We start from the raw sequence: 22726 nt of genomic DNA, 5'->3' as shown, positions 1-22726 counted from the left end.
GATATTTTTTAAGCATTTCTTAATGAATCCTGTAATCTGATTCTTACTTCATTTACCATGTGCTGATAATTCTTTCACAACAAAAGAGAGATGCCTCAGTTACACCAGGTTAAATTGTTATCCATATGGTTGTGCTGATTTGATACCACATTTTAGGAAGTGTCATTCTAAGCAACACTGAATAAGTGATGCACTGAACATTGTAGCAAGGAGTTCAACACCTCACCAAATGAAATAGATCAACCCTGATGACACTTTCAGACCTTCAGGGCAAGAAAAGGTTTGGGGGGTGGGGGATACTTGCAAAAAATGCTTTGTGACAGTTTTGTTTTCCCAGATATTAGCACACTTGTATTTGTGATTTCAACAGTTAAGTTTTGGGTTCTATTTTGGCAACATCCATGTGGGGGGAAACCATCCCCCTGCCTGAAATCCTGGCCCTGTGTCATCAACAGAGATTTTGCCACTAGCAGCTGTAGCATCGGGATTTCACTTACTTCCCCGCAGTGAGAAGTTGTTACAAGGCCTCTGCTTTATTGACATAACACTTGAACTCTCTTGAAGATATAAGTGGTGCAGATGCCTTATCGGCCTGCCTGTCTATGGATTTTACACTGCTGCTTATCACTCAAGCATTGGATAACCTTCCACATAAAGCTAGTAACTGGAAGAGAAAATATCCCTAGCAGAATTCCTAAAATCTCTAGTTTTACTTCTATTTTTGGATCAAAAGCCTGCTTTGGGATTCAGCATCTGATTTTTAAGAGATTGGTGGGTTTAGGAATTCAGATAACTATTCCTATGATTTTGTATTAAGGATCGTCATTTTAAATATACTGTGAACAGTAATACTTATGCACCATTGCAAGCCATAAAATGGTTTGCTAATTTGAGTGCAGATATGTTAAAGGTTATCTCTGCTAGCAGAAAAAGGTCAGAACTTTCATCAGAGAGATTGTTCTTCTGATTTACTAGACAAGTGTTGCAAAAGTGGCTGTAGTGGTGGTGAACGTGTGTTGGTTTATTTTGTGTGTTAGTAGGTTTTCTTTGTTTCTCCTTCCTGTTAATATTAGGGATGTAAATAGTTTCTGGATATTTGGTTTGCAGAGACATGTGTGATAAGCATTATCACCAATAAGCCAATTTTTTCAAGTGGTCATAGCTTAAATAGAAACTGGGCATTTATAACACTTAAAATATTTATTCTGTGGCGAAATCTAGATCTGGTATATCGAGCTCCAGCTTCATCCATTCACCTTCTCCTCTGAATGCTGTTGCAAACTAGGGAATTGGGGACTGCTGAGATGAGTGTTCTGGGAGACAGAGACACCAGGCAAGTCTCAAAACACATTTATTCATATTCAGCTACTAGGCAATTTCTCTGTTAACAACTAAAAGTCAAATATCAATCAATAATTAACAACTAGTAATCAAGCATGTTGGTTGAACATTGGACATACAATATCATGAGTCTGACACCATGCTGCTGTTTCTGATGGCCACAGTGCTTTTTGTTAGTAAGGTTACGGTGGGTGGACTCGAGAGTCCTTTGATGATGGAAAGCCAGGGCAAAAGTGGGTATCTTCTCTCTTGCCATTAGGTACATTAGGTAACCATTACTGTCTTTTTCAGGAACATCATACTTTTGATTCCTTAGGCCTTCTGTTATGCCTTGATTAGGTTTATGTGGCAAAGAGCTTTGGGAAAGATGAAGTATTTTAACCCTCTACAATCCTGTTGCAACCTGTTTGAAATTATATGCATGCTCGTTTCAGGGTTGTGCTAGGATAGCGAAGTGCGTTTGAATATGCCTTGGGTGAAGTTCCACAGTGAGAGCATGAGACTGTCACAACTCGGTGTATGTTTGATCCATGCTTGTGCAGATCTGTGATGTGCTTCCTGTCACTGTGTTTTCAGCAGCAAAACTCGGTTTGGTGGCAGTAGCAAGCTAAGGGAAACCTTTATTGTTTAAGTGTGTAGTCAGTAGCTGCATAGTTCTGTTGTAGGAATTAGCAAATAAATTTGAAGTGTAGGGATTGTACAGTCAAGTGGGTAGAGCACTTGGCAGGAGACTGAGAGTCTTTTTTCAGTCTAGACATTGAGCTGTTGTGCAATGTTTGGCAAATCACTTCAACTCTTTCTGGCTTTGTTTCCCCGCAGGAAAAAGGGGACTGCTTTTGAATGAGATCTGTAAGAGTCTAATAAATAAAGGTTTTAATAATACAGTTCTCAGCAAAGGTTTGGATAATCATCTTGAGCTGTGGCGTTAGTTTGCATTTGTTTCCTTAATTGAATGAAGGTTTCCCATGTGCAATTCTGTGTTACAGTTGTGCAAGCTATCTTGATGGACCAGTGCAGAAATTTCAGTGATTTTTTTCCTTGAAAATAGAATTCTTGTTTTAATGGGAGTGAAGATGTATATAATTGGAAGCCAGTTACTAACAGAGGCTGGCTAATTGTTAATGCAAGGTTAAAGTAATTTGAAAATAGGCAAATACTTACATTTTAAGTGTCTTTAATTTTGTTATAGAAATACTGGAGTTGTGTTCCTACTTACCCTGCTTAACATTTAAATTTTATTTTAAAACAGAATGTTAGCTGATGCTGAAAAGATAATGAAAATGTCTAGATGAAAAAGGACAGGAAGTCCAATCCAGCTTCTTGTGCTTGCGTCACATCCTGGGAACAAAAAAAAAAAAAGAAAGGATTAGTGGTTGCCCTCCTCACCTATAGTCTGAGCAGGCAGTCCATAAATTCTGCAATAGAATAATGTACCATGTGTACCAGTGGCTAAACTGCTGTCTTAGCCGGCAGAGTAGTTCCTGCATTTTGGAATGGCACTCTCTGAGATAATGGGAAAAGAAACTGCATTAGCATTGATTAAATGAACATAGTTTGAGAACCAAGATGACTAATGCCTGTTCTGGGGATGTGGATTTAGTTTTTCTGGATTGTTGACATTTTTGTATTTTCTATAGGTACCCATTATATGCTGTGACATGGAAAGCCATAATGTTCAATCTCAGCTAAGCAGGATGTTGATTAAAAAGCATAGGGGTGTTGCAGGCAAAACAGTCTTGACTCGGGGAATTTCACTTAATTTAATTTATTGCCTGTTAACAGAAACCTTTAATTACCAATTCAGGTACTGAGAAGAAAAGAAGACATAAACAATTAAACAAATGCTTAGGGAAACACCTCTCCTTCCCTATTCCCAGGCTCAACTTCAGTCCAACACCTCTCCTCACCCACCAGGCTCCCCAGTCCCGCTGGCGAGACGAGGAGCAGGGGTTTGGGGTCAGTGCATGAAGATTTCTCTCTGCCACTCCATATTTCTCAATCATTTTTCTCCACTGCAGGTCCTCTGCCCCAGCACGGGTGCCCCACAGCGGTCCCTTGGGGTTTCCCTGCCCTTGCATGGGTCCCCCACGGCCGTGGTCCACTCAAGGTGTCCCTGTCCCAGCACAGGTCCCCTGTGGGCTGCTGTCCCCCCAAAGGCATGCGTCATACCCCAGCACGGAGCTCCTCCTTCCCAGAGTGCACCTCCAGCCATGTCCCCGGCAGTGTGCCCTTCTACATGTCTCCTCCCTTTCGTTTCTCCACACGCGTCTCTTCACATTTCTCCTCACATTTCCCCTTTTGTGCCTGCACTCACATGTGTCCTCACACGTCCCCTCCATTTTCTCCTGCTGCTCGTGGCTATCACCCTTCCTTATATATCCTGGGCAGCGGGACCACGTGCACCGCTCTGACAGTTGAGGTTTTGGTGCATGATGGGCTGTTCCCATCCGTTTCAGAGCCATCCAGCACAGGGCACTTTATGGCCTCCTCCCGGACAGGGCACCCTTGCAGCCCTCTGCTACCAAAACTCTACTGTTTAATATATATTAATATAAGGGGTGACCATTGTCTTCAGAAGTAATTCACAGATAATTCATTGAGCACTGGTCAATATGGGATGGTGATCAGCTGTTGGTGTGTCGGCTGCTGGAGCTATGCTGTAAACGGTCAGAAAATGCTGATCTATCCTAGATGTCCCTTTTGCTGTCTGTCAGGTAAAAAGCTTTACAATATAACTGAATGGGGCTTTTAGATAATTTTTCTTCTGGTTATTAACCTGTAAGAAAATACCTTATTTTAGAATATTTTTCTTTGCTTTGCTTGTTGACATTCATTCTCCTTTTTCCCTCTGGATTGATCCCAGAGGCGATAAAATCTCCTCAGCCTGAATTCTTTCTTTACTGTCCTTTTTAGTTAATTTTCCATTCACTTTTGTACTTTCTGTGTCTCTACTTGTTCTCCCATGAGAGGTTAGACAATAACCTCCTACACTTTAGTTCAAGGGCTTTCTGAAAATGAGTGTGGGGTAAATTGAGCAAGATGAGAACTTAACTAGTGCTAATTAATTCACAAATGTTGTATTATCCAACCACACTACTTTGTGGTAAGAGCAGAAGCACCTCATAGAGCTCCAGATTATTAATATTCCCTTTACATGGTTCCTTAATTAGTTGAAATACATTTGACCTATTCTGCTCTTATTGCAGTGCTCACATAGCAGGCATTAAAAGGTCACAGCTAATGGAATCTAAATAGCCTTTCATAGTTTTGCTGACATAAGTTCCTTAACACTTGAGTCAAATTGATGAAAATAAAAATAAAAATTGAGAAGACGATACCAGATGCTAATTAAAGCTGTTCTTTCCTGTTGCTTTGGTCAGAGATTTTCTGCTATGAAAATTTGTTCGATGGGAAGAGACTTTTATGGATTATAAAACCAGACTGTCACTAAACACTTATTTTACATCTTATTCTTTGGGCAAATGTATCTCTGACTGCTGGGCAGACTGAAGCAGGTAGGGATTGCTCTCGTCTGTGAGTACGCTATCTGTGTACTCGTTGCCAAGGGGAGGGGAACAAAGGATGGTGTGGTCCCACCAAAATCACACTAGTCCTCTTCTTCAGTAGAGTAAGCCAATGAAAAGATCTGCTATATCAGGCACAGGCTAGCCAAGAGTTTCCACAGGCACCATGAGTTTTGCAGAGGTAAAAGGAGGACCATGTGGCACAAGAGCTTGCAGCATGAAAATGTTGTTAAAAATTGAATGATTGAAATTTTTTTCTGCAGTCCAAACTGGAGTGGATTAGCTTGTCCTTTTTTGAAATAATGACACTAACCTCCAAGATAAAATCCATGTATTTATCTCCTAAATAAAGCTGAAATATGTTTGGGAAAATGGCCATTTTGAAAACCCAGAATATTTGTACTTCAGAACTCCGATGTAGTGTAGGAGGGGAGTGCCAGAAACATGTCACAGGTGACATTTGCTAAATATTTTCTTTGACCCAAAACTGTTTTAAAATGGTTAAGAGCTGAGAAGCCATCCTAACACAGGATGTGGCTTCACTGGTGTCACTAAAGCCAGACTGAGGCTAGAACCACATGACCAAAACTTTCATATGCATTACGTATCTTACAGCTCTGGGCCAGATTGTGAAGAGCTGAGATATGAGTTATGGGAGCAGTTCATAGGTGACATAAGACAAAAGCTTGCATTGAAGTGACAGGGACTTCAGTGCTAGCTGCAACCCTTGACAGCTTACCCAGCTTCTCAGTCAAGCTTGGTAACCTCTGCTGAGCTCTATACTTTGGTAATTGTGTTGCTACCAGCTACCCTGCTGAGAGCTCGTGAAGAAGCACTGACCTCCCTTCACACATCACAGACTCCATATGCCAAGGCCTTAATTACTGCCCTGATGCCAGTGAGGGCAAAGAGCTGAAGCAAGATGCTGTGCAAGCAAAGGAACGTAATTCTCTGGAAGATACGCCAGTTTTCACCTCTTTCCTCCCTGTGAAGCTGGCTCATGGGAAGAACCCTGGCTGTGATGGTCAGGGAAGTGTTTCTATATTAGTGTTGAAAGCAGGATTGGGGCCACCTAAATCTGTGCTCTTTCTTCATGTGCTTATGTTTAACCTGATAGCAGAGGATTTGAAGTCAGACTTGGCTTCTGGATGTGTTACCTCAGACACACGCAAGAACACACATACACTCAGTTAAAATTTTTCATGCTACTCTCCTTTTCTCTCCTTTCATAATTTTTGTGCTGTAAAGAGATTAAATATCTTATTGCAGAGTGTTGCAAGGTTATGTTCAATTAAAATAGTGAGTAGCCTGAAGTGATGCTAAGTAGGAAGGATTTTGTGGGTTGATGTACTAATTTATAGCAGGCTAGAAAGACTTTGCAGCAAGGGCCCAATCCTTCACTTTAATCCTGTTGTGCTCACTTCTGCCAGGTTTTCTTGTCTGAATAAGCCATGCTATAGTCTCAAACAGGTTACATGTCATGCAGATGATCATTTTGATCATGTATAGAGCAATGTATTATAAGGATGTCTTTTAAAGTACAAGTTCACAAATTAGTTTCCATAAACTTCTTGATTCAAAACACTTATAGTGTAGGCAAGGCTGTGAGTTGTGGGCTAAAAATATGATTTTACAGTGTGTCCTGGGAAGAAGTCTTTGCTTGGGACTGGATTGTAATTAAGAGAATACAGTTTTATCCTTTATTACTCTGGTCTGTAGAAGATGTGTCTTGTGACCAAAAGCCTTTTGCTTTTGGGCTGCAAAGGGATTGCCTTGTCAGATTGTTTTGTACAACAGGTTAGATCTTGATGTTCTTTTCAGTCTGTATCCCATGGTCTAGTACACATGTGAGTGTTCCACGATATGAACCACTTTGCCTTAAACGTGCAGTTTGCAAAAAAATGAAACTTACTGTGTATCTTTGTCTCTTCTTTTTCAGAATACTAAAATTTTGAATGGTGCCTCCCCAAGAAGTGTGATGAGAAATGGCTTTAGGAAACAATACCCAGAGAAGTTATTCTATCATCCCCTGCTTCATCTTTATTGAGGTGAGTGAGCATTCAGTTGGCTCAAAAATTAAATATTCACCTGCCCCTCACAGGGCTGGGAAAGTTTTCTCACCAAGAGGGATGTGAATTCTAAGTTTGAAAGGAAGATGAAAACTTCTGTCAGACTCTGATGGTGAGAAGGAAATAGCTGCCTATGACTGCCCGATCTTTATAGCCACCTATCTGATGTACCTCAAATGTAACACATTCTTTCGGCCAAATTATAACGTGGCTTGTGCTGGCCCACAAGAGAAACACTGAAAACTGCTAAAGGAGTAGTCATAATGCTGGATGTCCCATGAGACTTTCCCCATTCCTTTGGAAATCCTGGAAGGGTTCATATATGCTCCAGTGGCAGCTGGAACAGGCACCGCAGACAGCTCCTTTCCAGAGCTCCTGAGCACTGACCTTTCCCAAGAGACATAGGAAAAGGGTGACATTCAGGACTTCTGTAATCCTTACTCTTCTGGAGTCCCTTGTTCACAGTGTCTCCTCCAGCCAGGAGATCCAGTTGCCTTACCTGCACTCTCCACTTTCTATGCTACTAGTTTAGCTCTAAAAACACAGAGGATCCCTGGGCGCTTCATCCAAAGTCAGTAATCATCTTCCTTTTGACTTCAGTGGGCAGGAGGAATCTCGTTGTAAGTTGGGGGCAGAGGAGAAAGCATAACAGGGCTGATGGCAGAGATCAACACAATGCTTTCGGAGCCACAGCTACGGCAGACGCCAGTGTGGGAGGGTGGCTGAGCCTTGCCTTGCTTCAGAGGGATTTGTCACTGACACAACGTCCAGATTTCTGGGGAATCAGCCTCTGATTCCTGGGGAGACCGAAAGGCTTCTCTTACTGAGGAGCAGAGTTGCTACTTTATCCCCTCTGCTAAAGAAAGAAAGGTTAAAATGGGGGGGAAAACAGCAATAAGATCAGAAGAAAGGCTAGATTAGAAACCATCAGGAATAATATATCTCAAATTTATCGCCTAAAACAAGGAACTCTGAAGATTTTTAGTTCTCTAAATATATCAGTGATGAACCTGGTTGGCAGCCCATGACAGAACTATAAATTGACCTTGCTCTAGATGGACTGACATGAACATAAGAATAAATCTGTTGACAAAGGGAAGGAAAAAGAATTCTTTACCTCCAAAGGAAACTTTCCTTGTCCTTTCATATACTATCCTTGCTCATTAAAACCCAATTTAAAATTAAGACCCAATCAAAAGCAGAGAGCCAGTCTTTGAAAGTATGGTCTCTCTCTGCTACACAGGGTAAAAGCATGTGCCAGCTGCATCTGTTTTTACCCCTTCTTTGTCCATGCTATAGATTTTTAATGTTCAGTGTAGTACTGTTGCAACTCCAAATTCATAGACTTATGTCAAGCATTGTAGCAATAAGCAAAAGGTAGGAAATCTAATTTCCTTCTCAGAATGCAGAGATGATTGATAGTAGCCATTGAGTCTGAAAAGTCTCTGTAAATTTTAGTGCAGACTGAAAGTGCTTTGCTTTTCATGCTGCTGTGGCTCTGATACTAAAGGGAACTCATTTTAGATGAACTACCCTAAAGAGCACGTCCCATGCTGGATTGCATGGTTTAGGATGGGCCATTTTTTTATAGGTTTAAAGCAACCACAAGAGACAATTAGCTGTATGACACTTGGCTGCATTTGCTGAAGTCACATGGAGGACAATAAAACATGTTGCCTGTTTCCCTCATGAAGTTTTTCCATGTGAAAACAATTGCTTTTCTGGCAGCAGACATGTTAGGTAGTCATGAGAAAGGAAAGAGATGGCCAATAGATATTATTACAGTCCTGTTCCCAAGGCTATGACACCTCTCTCCACTGTCTTCACCATGGGATGTGGTCCCTTCCTTGTGAATTTTGAGATATTTGCTCTTAAGAAAAAATGGCATTTTTTTTTAGCTGAGTGTTGGTCACATCAGATGCCATGCCAGTAGATATTTGTGAATTGTCTGATACACAGTGTAGTTTCAATAAGTTATGATGGCAGCGGTGAAAATGAAGTGTCACAAACAATTGTGGCATTTTAAATACCATTGTGCTTCAATCTGTATAAATGTGGCACTTTTATAATTTCAGCGGTTATTCACATTCCATTTTTCTCAGTTTCATTTTCCTCACTCCCAACTAACTTGTAACAGTTATTATAAAACTTGACCTGAAGATAAATGTCTCATTATAAGAACTTATGCCCCATGCCTTACTTTACAAATTCCTTTTTATATTCAGAACAGGAAATTTTTAATAATATAGAGGTTGCATGTGACATCTAATCTGTAATGACAGAAATGTTAAATCAATGTTATCAGTCCATAATTAGAAATGCAGTGTCAGATTAAGAGTAGATTTAAAGGCTAAATAGGAAATCGTTAAACTAATTCTCAGCCACTTATCAAATCTGAGTGTCTCTCCCAAATATTGGAGGTGGTTTTCTAGATGGTTCTTTTGTGTTATAACAGATATCATTATAGGCTGGCATTTGTCACCAAACATCCATGATGACTTATATTAGATTTTGTTAAAGGCTTAACCAATTAATTAGGAGATATAAGATACTAAGGTTTTCCCTTCCCTGGCTCCCTTCTGTGACATTGTTTGCAGCCAGCATCAATGAAAGGAGCCTTCAGGGGTCTCTAGCTCTTCCTTGGTTCACATGTACCCTGCAGAGGGTACAAGAAGATCGGAGCAATTTTGTTCCTCACCCATTGGCCTGTGCTGCAGGCAGTGCAGACAGGTGGGCTCCTGCTCCATGAGGGCTGATGCTCCAAGCCTCCAGCCTGGATGCCCTGGAGTGTCCTTCTGCTTCAGGAGCCTCTGGAGCACTGTGTGATTGATGGAGAGCCCGGAGCATGCTGCAAAGCCTGGGGAGGGCTCCTCAGCTCATTGTAGGCCCTAGGTCTGTCCCAGCAAACACAAATAGTGCACAGCAGCCTGTTTGAGGATTTTTTGACAGCTGAGACTGATTCCTGAAGTGGTCTTAAGAGTTGTAAGTGAGTGTGAGAGAAAGTGAGAGAAGCAGCATCTAGGAAGACAGGCACATTTCTCCCTCACGTCCTTCGTATTTCATGCATTTTTTTGACTTATGCTGGCTTTGGTTGCCAAAGCTCTTTGTGGGGCATCTCCTCCCTTCCTCACACTGCTGGGGCACTAGTGACAAAGTGCTGTCAGGAGCATCTTTAATGATATTTCAGCACAGCCGTCTCTTTATTTTGCAACCCCACTTTATGACGTCTGCTCCAAGGAGTATTGTTCTACATCCTCCCACCTAATACAGAGCTGGCATTGCATACTGGCTACTGTCACAGAGCAGAGTCACTGCTTATTTCAACTATTTGGAAGATAGTTCAACTCAGGATTGCCTTTTAAGTTAATGTTTATATTATAGTCTGCCAATATTACATTACCTTATGTTATTACATTAGTGCACATATATACTGGTGGATGAGGGTAGAGAAAGGTAAAATCATACCTGCCATAGGTTTGTTTTGTACCCAGCATTTTCAGTGGCCCAATATTCTGCAGATAGGGAATAAATTGTCAGAACAGTTAAGCTACCCTCAAATGTAGGCAACAAACATGCCAATGAGCAGGGACAAGGGGTGCAGAGGTGGGAGAAGTGTAATGCCTGGCAAATCCCAGTTTTCTTCCCGGATGACTGCTGAGCTGCCCTGAGGTCTTGATCCAGCTGTGCTGGCCCTGGGCCCTGGTGTCCCTCTCTTTGTTGAGCCTGTTTCGGGTGTTAGCTTTCTAGGACAAAACTCATGCTAGGCAGATGGAGGGGAGCTGCATACAGTGTGGCTTTGATTTTGGTGCAAAGTGATTACACCTACTTTCACAGCATTTTTGACGCCTATCATTATTGACAGGAAGTGTAATGCGGTGTGATAATTGCATTTCACAATAGATGTTGGAATGATACAGTTAGATACTGTGAGTAAACAGCGTTCTCACATTATGTGACTTCAATGGGAAGACATGCAACACAACATTCGAACCATTGTGTGTTTGAATGGCAGTTTTTAAAGAAACAATAAACAAGCAACACCTCTTCCCCCCAAAGAAAACTCTTTTTTCTTATGAATCAACAATGCTTGGATTCTAATGTTGTCTAGATTAAAAAAAAAAAAAAAAGAACTTTATACTGGAATCTGTGCTGATGTCCCCTCATCTGCTTCCACTTTCCTCCTGTTCCTTCTCATTCTGCTACTCCTTGTTTAGGGTTTGTTTTATGCTATGAGTTATCTGAAGATTTATTTTCAAGTACAGTTACTTTTAAAGGAGTCAGGGCATCTGAGGAGTACGGCTTATACACATGAAAACACAATAATTTTCTGGCACAGATTTAATTAAACTGTCTTAAACTGATCAAAGAGTTATTGAATGTGAAATGACTTTAATGTGACTGACGTATGTGTCACATTGTTCTTTATTGTGGATTATTGTAATCCTGACAATGACAAGGTAGGTTAGGGCAGACTCAAGTAAGCAACGAAAAGTAATCAAAGTTTAAAAGGCTGGACATGTTTCAAACTCTGTAATCTGAAGATTCTACTTTTGCAGATAAATACATTATTCTGCCTTCAGGAAAGCTTTTGCAGGCAGAGTGGAAACTGTTTCTTCTTGACAACTCAATATACACTGCATTGCACAAAACTGAAGATTTTGTAAGGAAAATCTCTTCTTTCCCTCCCCTCCCTTAAAGAAAACTGCAACACACTGAAAAATGCTGCAAAATATGAAGCTCTAATCTTACATCTACTCTGATGCAAACTTTGATTTGAACCTGTAGGTGTGTTATAGCCTCATAGGATCATTGTGTCTGTAGTTCTTGTGGTAATTTTTCCTTTACGTTTTACTCTCTTTTAATACTGGACTGATTGGATCATCTCCTAATACCAGTTAAAATCTAATGATAAAGAAAGAAGAGTTTCAACTTTTAGATACGCAGTGGTGAGGCTCTCTTCCCTCTCTCTTTCTGCCTGCGTTTTCATGCCAGTATATCATGTAGTCAAACCAACAGCTGAACTGTTCTTTAGCAGAAGAATTTCCAAGATACTGACTGAGATGATTTGTGTAAGCGAGACAAATGCCTCTTGAGCTCCTGTTTTCTGGAGCATCACAGCAGGGATTAGGAAGCTATGAAAATATGCTGAATTTAGAACAATCAGGGTATACATGGCACTTTCCTTTTTTATCCTAACTTTTTGTCTAGGTGTTCTGAAAACTTGAACAATTTTTGCCCGTTTGAGTGTACTTGCTGGCATCCTCTAATTTTGAGCATAGTATTAGCAGACTCTGTGGGAGTTCTGCCAAAGTTTACCAGTGCAGTGTCACTGGTCTTGGCATCTGTATGCTGTAATCCTCAAAGCAACATTTGTAAGAGGCATAGAAAGTACTGGGAAGCACTTTCTGTCTGTGTTTAAGAAAAAGCAATATTTCTCTCCTAAGAAAAGCTTGTTGATTGCACTACAGCTTTAATGATATGATTAAAACCACATAAAGAACATCTGAACACAGCTTACAGTTTTGAATGTGCAAAAAGTTGGTTTTAATTTTGACAAAGTAATGTCTGGGTCTCCTAGAAAACTCTGAATAATTTCAGGCAGATTATAACATAAACATTAACTGAAAAGGCATCCTGAGTTGAACTAGCTTCCAAAAAGTTGAAATAATCAGTGACTCTCTGTGACAGTATCCAGGATCCAAGGTGTGGAGTTTTTTGTTTGTTTCTGCTGAGGCAGACCAGAAGGGTCTCCAGGGGTTTCTGTGCACCAGCTCAATCCTTTCCCTTGCTACAGATGTCTTGCACGGCCCTGAACATACTGACTTAAATCTCTCTGTGCCTGATTTCTCCGTCTATAAAATGCAACCAGTAGTACTTGGCTGCTACACCGGGTTGAGGTGAGGACAAAAGACCCTAAGGGACGTCTCATGTGCTGGTGTTGTATAAACTCCCCATCATTAAATCCGCTATTTAGACTGACTGTGTGAATCGATGATGACAGATGCTGTGCAAAATTGCAGGAGTTCCTTTAGGAGCAGGATGGTGTTTCTGAATAATCCCCCTGCTTTGGTCACTTCTCTCTTTGAGTGTTGTTGTTTCTTTTCTTATTCCTTCAGCATATGTGTTCATTTCTCTTTGCTGCTCCTCTTAAATGTCTCTATATATGTTCCCCGTTTGCCAGTCACTCCTTATTGTTTGCTTTCTTTGTCCCTCCACCATGTACCTCCTTTGTTCCAGCTGACTACATAACTCCATATTGTAAAATTGGCTTAATCTCAGTGAATAGGTGTCTATTGAATATTGGGTTAATTCTGTTAAATTGCTAGACAGTTTTAATGTTACCTGACAATAAAATAAAACTTTGTTTTAAAAGATAATCCTTCTAGGCATTTAACAATTAGGCAGAAACCATCAAACCTTCTATGACATAAAACTTGTGGCTGAGATGAGCACTCTGGAAAAAACAGATTACTATTTGATCCTCCTTAGCTTCTGGAGGACACTGACTTTTAAAATTAACATTAAGGGGCTACTAAGATGGATTAGCGGCTTTACTGCATTTTTCATTAAAACATAAGTGAAAGAAGGATTGTAACATTGCTAGCAGTCATGTGAGGCCTATTTTATGCCCTCTTTATCCTGAAAATTCCCCATTGCAAATAATCCCTTTGACATCCTGAATAATATCTTGGGGTTTGCACCAATTAATTTGCTGCAGTTTTCATGGGAGAGGTTAAAGGTACCAAGAATTCTTTGCCTTTATGAGTAATAAAAAGTGCATTCAGTAGTAGACAAAAACATTGAAAGCCCATTGTTTCAGCGATTTCGCTGTAACTTGATAATAGCTAACAGTTTTGATAACAATGTATAGTATGTAGGCATAAATAACCAGGCTCATGAGGAAAAGAACTGTATTTTTCAGTCATGCAGTGGTTAGGGAGATTGAATTTGCTTTGTTATATAAATAGAGATTTGTATTGCCAATTTATAAGTTAAAAAAGAAAAAGCATAGCTTTGGTAGATGACTGCTAGGAAAACTAGTAATCAAAATTGTTTATATGTAAAGAAATCAGTTATAAAACCAGGTTTCATTCAAGGAAGTTTTCTGCATTACAAGTGCAGACTTCTACAAGCTTTGTTGGACATACCTTCTAAGATGGAAGATAACTATGACACCTTTAATTAGACTTAAAATAGATAGTAAAATGATAGTAAAATCCATACGAAACCATGTTTAATATGGGCAATAATCTCCCTGTGGGAACAGAGTGATATTGTGGATGAAAATTGCTGCTGAATTTTTCCCTCTCTTCTTTTGACAAACATACTTAGATTTTTGTGTTTGTGTTGCGGATTATGGTAGACGGTTGATGTGTTACTTTTTTTTTCTTGCCAACTTCAAAGCCTTGAGAGTTTTTCATATTTTCCCTCTGCTCCCAACCACACGATGCTGAGCTATTTATTTTCTCAGGTGTATGAAAAATTGGAAACCATTGCAGGGGCTGTTCCTTATCATATCATTGAAGTCCTCATGATAAAACTGAACCATTTCCTCTGATCTGCATCTGCCACTTCTTCTTCTTCTTTTTTTTTATCTGTTTAGTGTGTTTTCGGAATATCTCTGAGTTTATTTAGCATAATACTTAATTTGCATAAGCCACATGAAATTTTAAAATGGGTGGATAAGAATGAATAGGGACTCATAAATCCATACTAAGTAACCCTAAATACAAGTATGCAGCCTCCTGAGACCTGTTCAGTAGAAAACATCTAAGAATTCTCACAGCAGAAGAAGGTGTATAAAGTATACTCCAGAATTCCAAACTCATTCAAATTTTTCAGACAATGTTTTGACATCAGGAGAATTTTCAAAAATAAAGCAGTGTCTCTTTCTTTTTAAACATGTCCAGTTTCATCAGACTGGCAAGGGGGTTCTCTTCTGGCTTCTGACCAGCCACGTCAACCATCAGAAAGGATGGTTTTGTTTTAGCAGTGTTACACGGATGAAGTCATCAAGACCAGTCTTGCAGCAAACAGATTCGTACAAGCGATTTAGCTTTTAAAGAATATTGGCATTGTCTGTTCTTTAGGAATTGTTATAGAGTTTAAGAAACAGCTTTAGGAATCAGCCTGCCAAGTCTCATGCTTCTTTTGCAAACCTAAGGTATTGCACCAACTTGAACCATTCCCAAGATGCTGACAGAACATTTTAATGTCTTTATCTGATAGCCTTCTATGATGGAATGACTGCCTGGGTAGATGAGGGGAGAGCAGTGGATGTTGTCTACCTAGACTTCAGCAAGGCTTTTGACACTGTCTCCCATAACATCCTCATAGACAAGCTCAGGAAGTGCGGGTTGGATGAGTGGACAGTGAGGTGGCTTGAGAACTGCCTGAATGGCAGAGCTCAGAGAGTTGTGATCAGTGGCACAGAGTCTAGTTGGAGGCCTGTAGCTAGCGGTGTCCCCCAGGGGTCAGTACTGGGTCCAGTCTTGTTCAACTTCTTCATCAATGACCTGGATGAAGGGGCAGAGGGCACCCTCAGCAAGTTTGCTGATGATGATACAAAACTGGGAGGAGTGGCGGATACCCCAGATACTTTCACTGTGAGGGTGACAGAGCACTGGAACAGGTTGCCCAGAGAGGTTGTGGAGTCTCCTTCTCTGGAGATATTCAAAACCCTCCTGGACGCGATCCTGTGCAACGTGCTCTAGGTGACCCTGCTTGAGCAGGGGGGTTGGACTAGATGATCTCCAGAGGTCCCTTCCAACCTCAACGATTCTGTGATTCTGTGATTCTGTGATCTGGGAAGCAAATAGCTTCTGAATTATGGTATATTCTCCTTTTGAAGCACAGAAAAATAATCTGTCAGCAGCATCTGTAACAATCACAAAATAAATAGTTACAGCTACTATGGAAGCCATGGAATGTGACAACAAATAAAATAACATGTAGTTTTCTGGAAAAAAGATACTGAATGTTCCAGTTTTTTAACTCACTTGGCCAGTGCACATCAGGCTTCATTACTTATTTGGTGACCTCTGGGCCAGTCTGAAGCCTGCCACTTCCCCTCAGCCCAACCCCGCATCCCAGCATTTTATATTAAATACTTCTGTGATTATCTTCCCTTATAGTGATACTGAACTTTAGTTGTGTGTTTCACTAGGAATTTCTGAGATGTTGCTGAGATTTGGATATAACACAAATAGTTCTGAGATTACATTTACTATTCCTGAAGTTCGATCGTACACTTTCTCACACAAGTAATTTTGGTCACATGTGTGTTCCCAGATGTGAACTCTGAGGTTTTTGAAGAGGCTATATATGAACTGTTCATATGCAGAAATATTTGCAGAAAATACCTGTGAGAGTGCTATTGCAGAGAACTGGTGTTTTGAACATTGTTACGTCTTGTACAAAAGGGTATTAAATGGGCATTGAAGTCTGACATACATGAAATCATTACTCACGATGATGATTGCTTACAGCAATGGTTGGAGTTTGACCCTCATACTTAGAGCTCATCAGTTGTTACGGATTATCTTTCAGCTTGATGCCATGCCTAAAATTACACTTTGACAAATTTAACAAGTTCAGACCATATAAGGCTTAGGAGAGCTGTGATTTTGGTATAAATATACAATGATAAATTGTATTAGCTCTTCCTGGAGCTCTCCAGTCTCATGTTAAAGGACCAGGAGTAATGATGTATCTTCATCTTGAAACAGAATGATTTAATGGACCAGATTTCTACTGCAGATAGATTTTTTAGAAATGGCTGTTAGATAAATGATTTATCAATATTTTACTAAACAGCTAGTCGATTGTTACAGAGTTGTTCCACACTTTCAGGTGATGCGCTTACAGTACTTCACTGGGATCAGACTAGGCATACCCCGTGCTCCAGGGCTGGCTGCGATCTCTAATTGCCTTGCAGCGAAGGTTGTGCACGGGCTGTTTGCAGGGCTGCAGCATATGGCACCTTTCCCGCTGCACGTCCTTTAGGGCCGCATCAGTTGGCTGCCCAGTTCCCCCTGTGCTTGTGTCTAGTGTCAGCACAACAAAAAGGTGGTGGAGCTGCTCAAGCCAGGCTGTCCCACTCGAAAGGATTACACATACCCAAAAGCCCCACTGAACGTGTTCCAGGTGTCTCCCCGTCCCTCTCGTGTGATCTTCTTTGTGATCTGATCACATGAGATGATGTATGGGAGGTCTCATGCACTGGGAAAGATTGGCTGTTGTGGGTTTAAAATAAGTCAGAATAGTTTATTAATCAAAGGTTTTTTTACATTTCTACAACAATTATTGATGGGGAATACCAAAACTGTGCTGGAGTCAGATTAAAGCATCTTGGAAATAACACTGCAGTTATTACTAAAGTCACTGTCAATTCAGTAGGGTGAATTCTGTAATTTAAAGGATGGCTGCATTTGCTCATGTAATGGTTGAATTATCTCTGTATTTCCTTCTCTTAATTCTGCTATTCATGTTGTATGTCTGTCCTGAAAATCAATAATCTATTGCTTGTTGCCACTTAATGGCTTATTTATGGAGTGTAGATTTTGCACACTTGGAAGCAGATCTCTTAGGTAATGCATCAATATTTGTTACATATTTTATTAAAACACAGAAATTTAGCATGTGATTATTTCATGCAGATGCACAGTATTATTGAATTAATAGTGTTTTTATCTAGTTTAAACTAGGTATAACAATATACTTGTGTTTTCCCAAAACTCACTGAGTTTTGTGTGCTTTAAGGTTGAGAAAGATATTTCAGATTTTAAGCCTCTTCTGAAAATAGTTGGTGATATTGTGTTTTTCACAGTGGAACTATTTGTCAGATTTCGCTTTGATTTATTGTAGCCTATAACCAAAACTTCATTTTAAATAAAATTATAGCAAAAAGATAGATTAATTAATCTTTTAAATGTAAACTAGTTTCTTGTCAGTGCCCGACCATTTTAAGATTCCAGTTACCATGGAGTGAATTAGTCTTTCAAATAGGTTGGATAACAGAATACACTTCTATTATCTTTATGGTTTTGCTAATCTTTGAGTCAGTTAAATCAGAAGTCTTCAGCGATCTTTATGAGCTCATTTTAAACTAGCCAAAACAAAAATCAGTGAAGTCTCCTTTCATTGAGAGGAGACATACTGAAACTCTCAATAAGCAACTGTACTAACTAAATTCTGGGAACAGGAGTTCTTTATAAAACATACAAATTCATTACAGCACTGTTTCATCATGACTGGTTTCAAGGTTTTCATACTATTGTATGAGTCTTTCTGTAGAGATTATGAAAGGAGTAAAACATTTTGGAACTCGAATATGGAAGGTAGCCAGCATCAACCAAGTGAGCAGGAGACCTAAATCTCCACTTCTCTGGGTTTAAAGAAAGGTCACAGACTCACAGAATACTTTAGGTGGGAAGGGACCTCTGGAGGCCTCTAGCCCAAGCGCTGCTCAAAGCAGGGATTAGGTTGCTGGGTTGCATTGCTCTGGGCCTTGTCCAGTCAAGTTTTCTTAGAACTGCACTAGGCAACATGTTTAGGTTTTGACTACCTTCATAGGACAAACATTTTTCCTAATATCTGTCCTAGTACAGTGAGGTAACCTGACACGGAGGACCAGGAAGCTGGGCCCAAAGACTGGGAAAGAGTAGAAGGTAGAATGCAACAAAAAAGAAGATGCGTAAAAGAAAGCAGTAAAATAATGAATCATGTAAAAAATCTCCCTGAATTTTAGAGGTATGTGCAATTGGAACCTTAAGACCATGATGACTTGTGTCTGCTTGCAATAATTTCCCCTACATATTTGTTTGTCTGACAGGAACATGCCTGCTGATTACCAGTAGTCAGGCTGTTGATATTCTTTTCCACAGTCCTTGTTGTAGTCCCAAAAATGTAAGATAGAATTTCCTATTCTAAGCCTTGCCACCTCAGTCTGTTTTGTAAATCATCAAGCTCTACCACTGTGAAGCTTTTCCAAACTTCTGCCTCCCCAGTTAATTTCCACTGAACTCCTTCTTCATACTTTCCACTATTATTTCTTACAAAAAACCATGTGTGCTTCTTTATACCTCCTACTACTCTGCCCTGGTTTAGAAAGACTGAAGAAGGTAAAGGTGACCTTTTTGTACGTGGAGACTGGCTAAAAGAGAGTCTTGAAGAACACCAGTCCTATTAAATACAGACTCATACAGATCATTCTTGAAGTGAAAACAAACCTTTTCATGCTTAAATAGCTGCAGCTAATAACACCAACTAATTTATATTTCTACTTGTTTTGACAGGGCTAACAGTTGAGAAGAGAATGATATTTTTAAGTGGAGGGACATAAGTGAGCACCAGAGCTTAAGATTTTACAAGTTTTCAAAACCCAGGTTTGCCCTTTTTTCCCTCCCCACCTCCGTTCACAATTCTGTAGCAAGAAGATGACTCACAACAGAATTCTGGAAACTGAAGTGAACACTATTAATTTTATAGTACGGCTATCTGACAGATTAAAAACTGTGATAAAAAGGTATAGAAAAGGGTTAACTCAGACATAATAGGACTTGGAAGCAGCAGATGAAATTTGAAGTGATAAGGTAATTGTTTTTTTTAAAAGCTTTCCATTCTACTGGAAAAATGTTGGAAGCAAATGAAATGGATTTTATAATGCAGTATACATATTAATAAGATGGCGTCCATTTAGGTGAAGTGAAATGTCTTTGATGATAGTTTTCTACTTAATTTAAAACATTGTCTGCATTTGATTCGTATGATTGGTCTAAGAGTCCTGTACTCTTGATATCAGCAGGCAGTTTCTTCTGGCTGTAACTGCTGCATTCATCAACGTCTAACTACTGTAAACATGCATTGCTCTATTAAATAACATCAGTCTGGAAGCACAGGCAAGTTTCATGAATTTCAATGAGTGCTGTTCCATTAATGACAAAGATTCAGAGTATCAACTGCTTCTTAGGTTGTCAACTTACACAGAAAAACTTCATACCTGCAAGAAACAGGCAATAGAACAAGGAACTGAAGAAGGTGGTAAAGTCAATGTTTTTAGAGATTTAAAAGACTAGATTTGATTTTCCAGCTTTTATAGATGATTCAGGATGATGAATTCAGGACTGCAATGATACAGGGAGAAGTCACGTGGTGCCTTGTACTCCAGTACAAGGATACTGGAATACAAGATTTTTAAATACAGAATATGTCAGAAAATTTCCATCAGAAAACACTGATTTCTTGGAACTGATTTTTTTTCATGTGTCATTTCCAATTTCATATGTTTTTGAAACTCTTTCTGCAAAAAGATAATCATAGTGTCTCTCTAGCTCTCCTAAGAAGCAACGATCCTAGATTTTTAAGATTAATTGTTGCGGGACAGCTTTTCCTGAGGGCTAATGCAAAACCCATTAAATTACGGAGGACAGATCTAGTAGTCTTGAGACTAGATTTCCTGATGCTGTTAGGTAAGGCAGATTGGGCAGGTAGGCTTCCAGGGTTGGGAGGTTTTACAAGGCAGATCTACTGCTTGGAGAATCCAGCCAAGAGTTTGTAGGCTTCTGAGTCAGATAAAGATCTCAGAGACATGACATTTCAGAAGAAGTAACCAGGAAGATTTGAAGTTTAAAGATATCTCCCAGTGAAATATTTTTGTTTATTTTGAAATTAAATTTGAAGACTGCTTGTCAGTGTTCTCTGCTTCAGCAGGATTTAGGTTTAAATAACTGTAGAGCTCCTCAGTGAGCTCAGCTATCTGAAGCTGTGAAATCCATCAGCACAAAATCTTGTGCTGCAATTCTACACTCAGCCATTGTGAAGCAGGGGCAGGACGACAGGGAGAAGTCATGCCCCTGGACCATCTTAGTACAGGGGCCTAGGGGATGGGGTACCTCTTACCTGCAAGGCAGAGGTGCCACACTGCTTCCCTTGCAATGTTTTCACTAGTCTGTTATCTGTATATGAAAATCAAATGGACAGCAATGCTGATCCCATGCCTGTGATGACTGTGATCTTGTAACCTTCTCTGCACTACTCTGGTAACGCTAATTACACTGTGATTTGTTTGTGTCTCATCACTGGAGTGCTTTCTGTCTAAAGTTATCAAAGTGTTTCACAGGTATAAAGAGGATACTGAGCTGATGTAGAAAAGAAGAAAATAGGAAAGAGCTGCATTGTCTCTGATCCCAGTAACATTTGGACTCAAGGGCAATGTCTTTCACCAGTAGAATATTAGGTAGTAGTGAAGCATGCCAAAAGCCTGTCTTGACAAGAGGGCTCTGTGGTAGGTAGGGATAACTAAAAAGGGTGTAAGATAAGGCTAACGTGGTGATAGTCTCTGCCATGGTTCTGGTACACTCCAGGTCAGTGGTAGTGGCTCTGTATTTAATAGCTCATTTAATAGAAATGATTTTTCCAGGTGCTTTTTGAACTCCTGTGGATTGTGGGCACCCATAATTCCTATGACAGGGAGTTCTACAGCTTAACTATTCAATCTATGTTTTGGTGTCCCCTACATCTTCTGCTGAAAGAGACAGCAATCGTTCCTTGTTCACCGGTTCCTCTATGCCTGGATTTCACAGACCTCTGTCATACTCCTGCCTCCAGCAATCACTTTCTAAGAAAAAAACCTTCCGGTTTAGTCCTCCTTCAAAGGGAAGACATTTCATATCTTTGATCTGCCTTCTAGCCCTGCTACTGACCTTGCGAGTTAGGAGAAGCAGAATTCAAACAGAACTATGTACATTAACACAGGTAACAGAGATAGTGAACAAATGTAACAGTTTTCACAGCAGTTTCTGGGCTCTGATTCAAGATCTTCTTGATCTTCTGGGGACTTCTTCTGAGATTGTCAGGGGACTCCTGTGAATCCTTGGAGGAACTTGACGTGCCTGCTGCTGCCAGGTTAGGATACCTGCAGGAGGCCGGGACTGCTAAAAAGCTGTAGCAGCTTCTAACATGCTCTGTAAGCTGTCCTTGACCAAAGGTTGCTCTGAGCTTGTACTCCCAGCTGAGTCCTGATCAGGCAAGGTCAAGCACCCTCTCAGCTAAAGCTAGGGAGAGGCCTGTATAGCTAGGGAGAGTGCCAGACTTGAGCACAGGTATCAAAGGTAGATGTTTGTACAGCAAATTGCACACGAAGTAACTCTACTCAGACCACCATTTGTGTCTTCATCAATGGTGGTGATATGCCACAGGGTCCAGTCCCCAGTGGCCATTACAGCAACTGTCCCTGTAATGTCAAAAGCCTCGACCCAGACTAAGCTTCAGGAGGAGACAGCCCCACAGGCCTGCTGCTGCAGGCTGGGACAGCAGGAGATGGTCTTCTAGGCTGCAGGGTATGTGTGCTCATTGAGGATCTGTGTCATCAAGTAAAGGAGCTGGGTAGGACGTCAGCAGACTGTACAGAGATGACAAGAAAGATCAACAGGATCTTCTCAGGGACTCTACAGCTTCAAGAGCGTGAACCCCAAGCTGTACTGAAGAAGGGGCACGCAGAGTCTGTACCTATCAGGTTGGGAAGTGGAGACTCCCAGAATGGCAAAGGCTGGAAGCTTGTCACTTCTAGCATCAGGAGGAAGACTCCTTCTCGACCTGCAGATCTGCTGCTACAGAATAGATTCAGTGCCCTGGTAGCAGAAAAGGGACTGGGAGCTCTGTCCGATAGGGCACTCAAGCTGGCTAAACTTGAGCCAAGTGGCAGCACCAGGAGAAAGCAGCAATGAGTGACATCAGTAGGAGACTGCCTGCTGCAAGCGGCAGAGGTCCTTGTCTGCCAACCTGGTGTGCTGT

General features: G+C 40.5%; 1 protein-coding gene across 1 annotated transcript in view; it reads left to right on the top strand.

The window, feature by feature from the left end:
- PLPPR1 (phospholipid phosphatase related 1) overlaps positions 1–22726 on the top strand; it is a 139074-nt gene that overhangs the window by 56038 nt on the left and 60310 nt on the right. The window contains exon 2 of the mRNA XM_067315511.1: positions 6805–6913. Coding sequence (XP_067171612.1) covers positions 6851–6913 — 63 coding nt within the window. The 5' untranslated portion in view covers positions 6805–6850. The remainder of the gene's footprint in view (positions 1–6804; positions 6914–22726) is intronic.

Source organism: Apteryx mantelli, chromosome Z (genome assembly GCF_036417845.1).
Source record: "Apteryx mantelli isolate bAptMan1 chromosome Z, bAptMan1.hap1, whole genome shotgun sequence".
Classification (NCBI taxonomy): Eukaryota; Metazoa; Chordata; class Aves; order Apterygiformes; family Apterygidae; genus Apteryx; species Apteryx mantelli.
The sequence above is the reverse complement of the archived record's forward strand: the minus strand, read 5'-3'. Positions and strand labels throughout refer to the sequence as shown.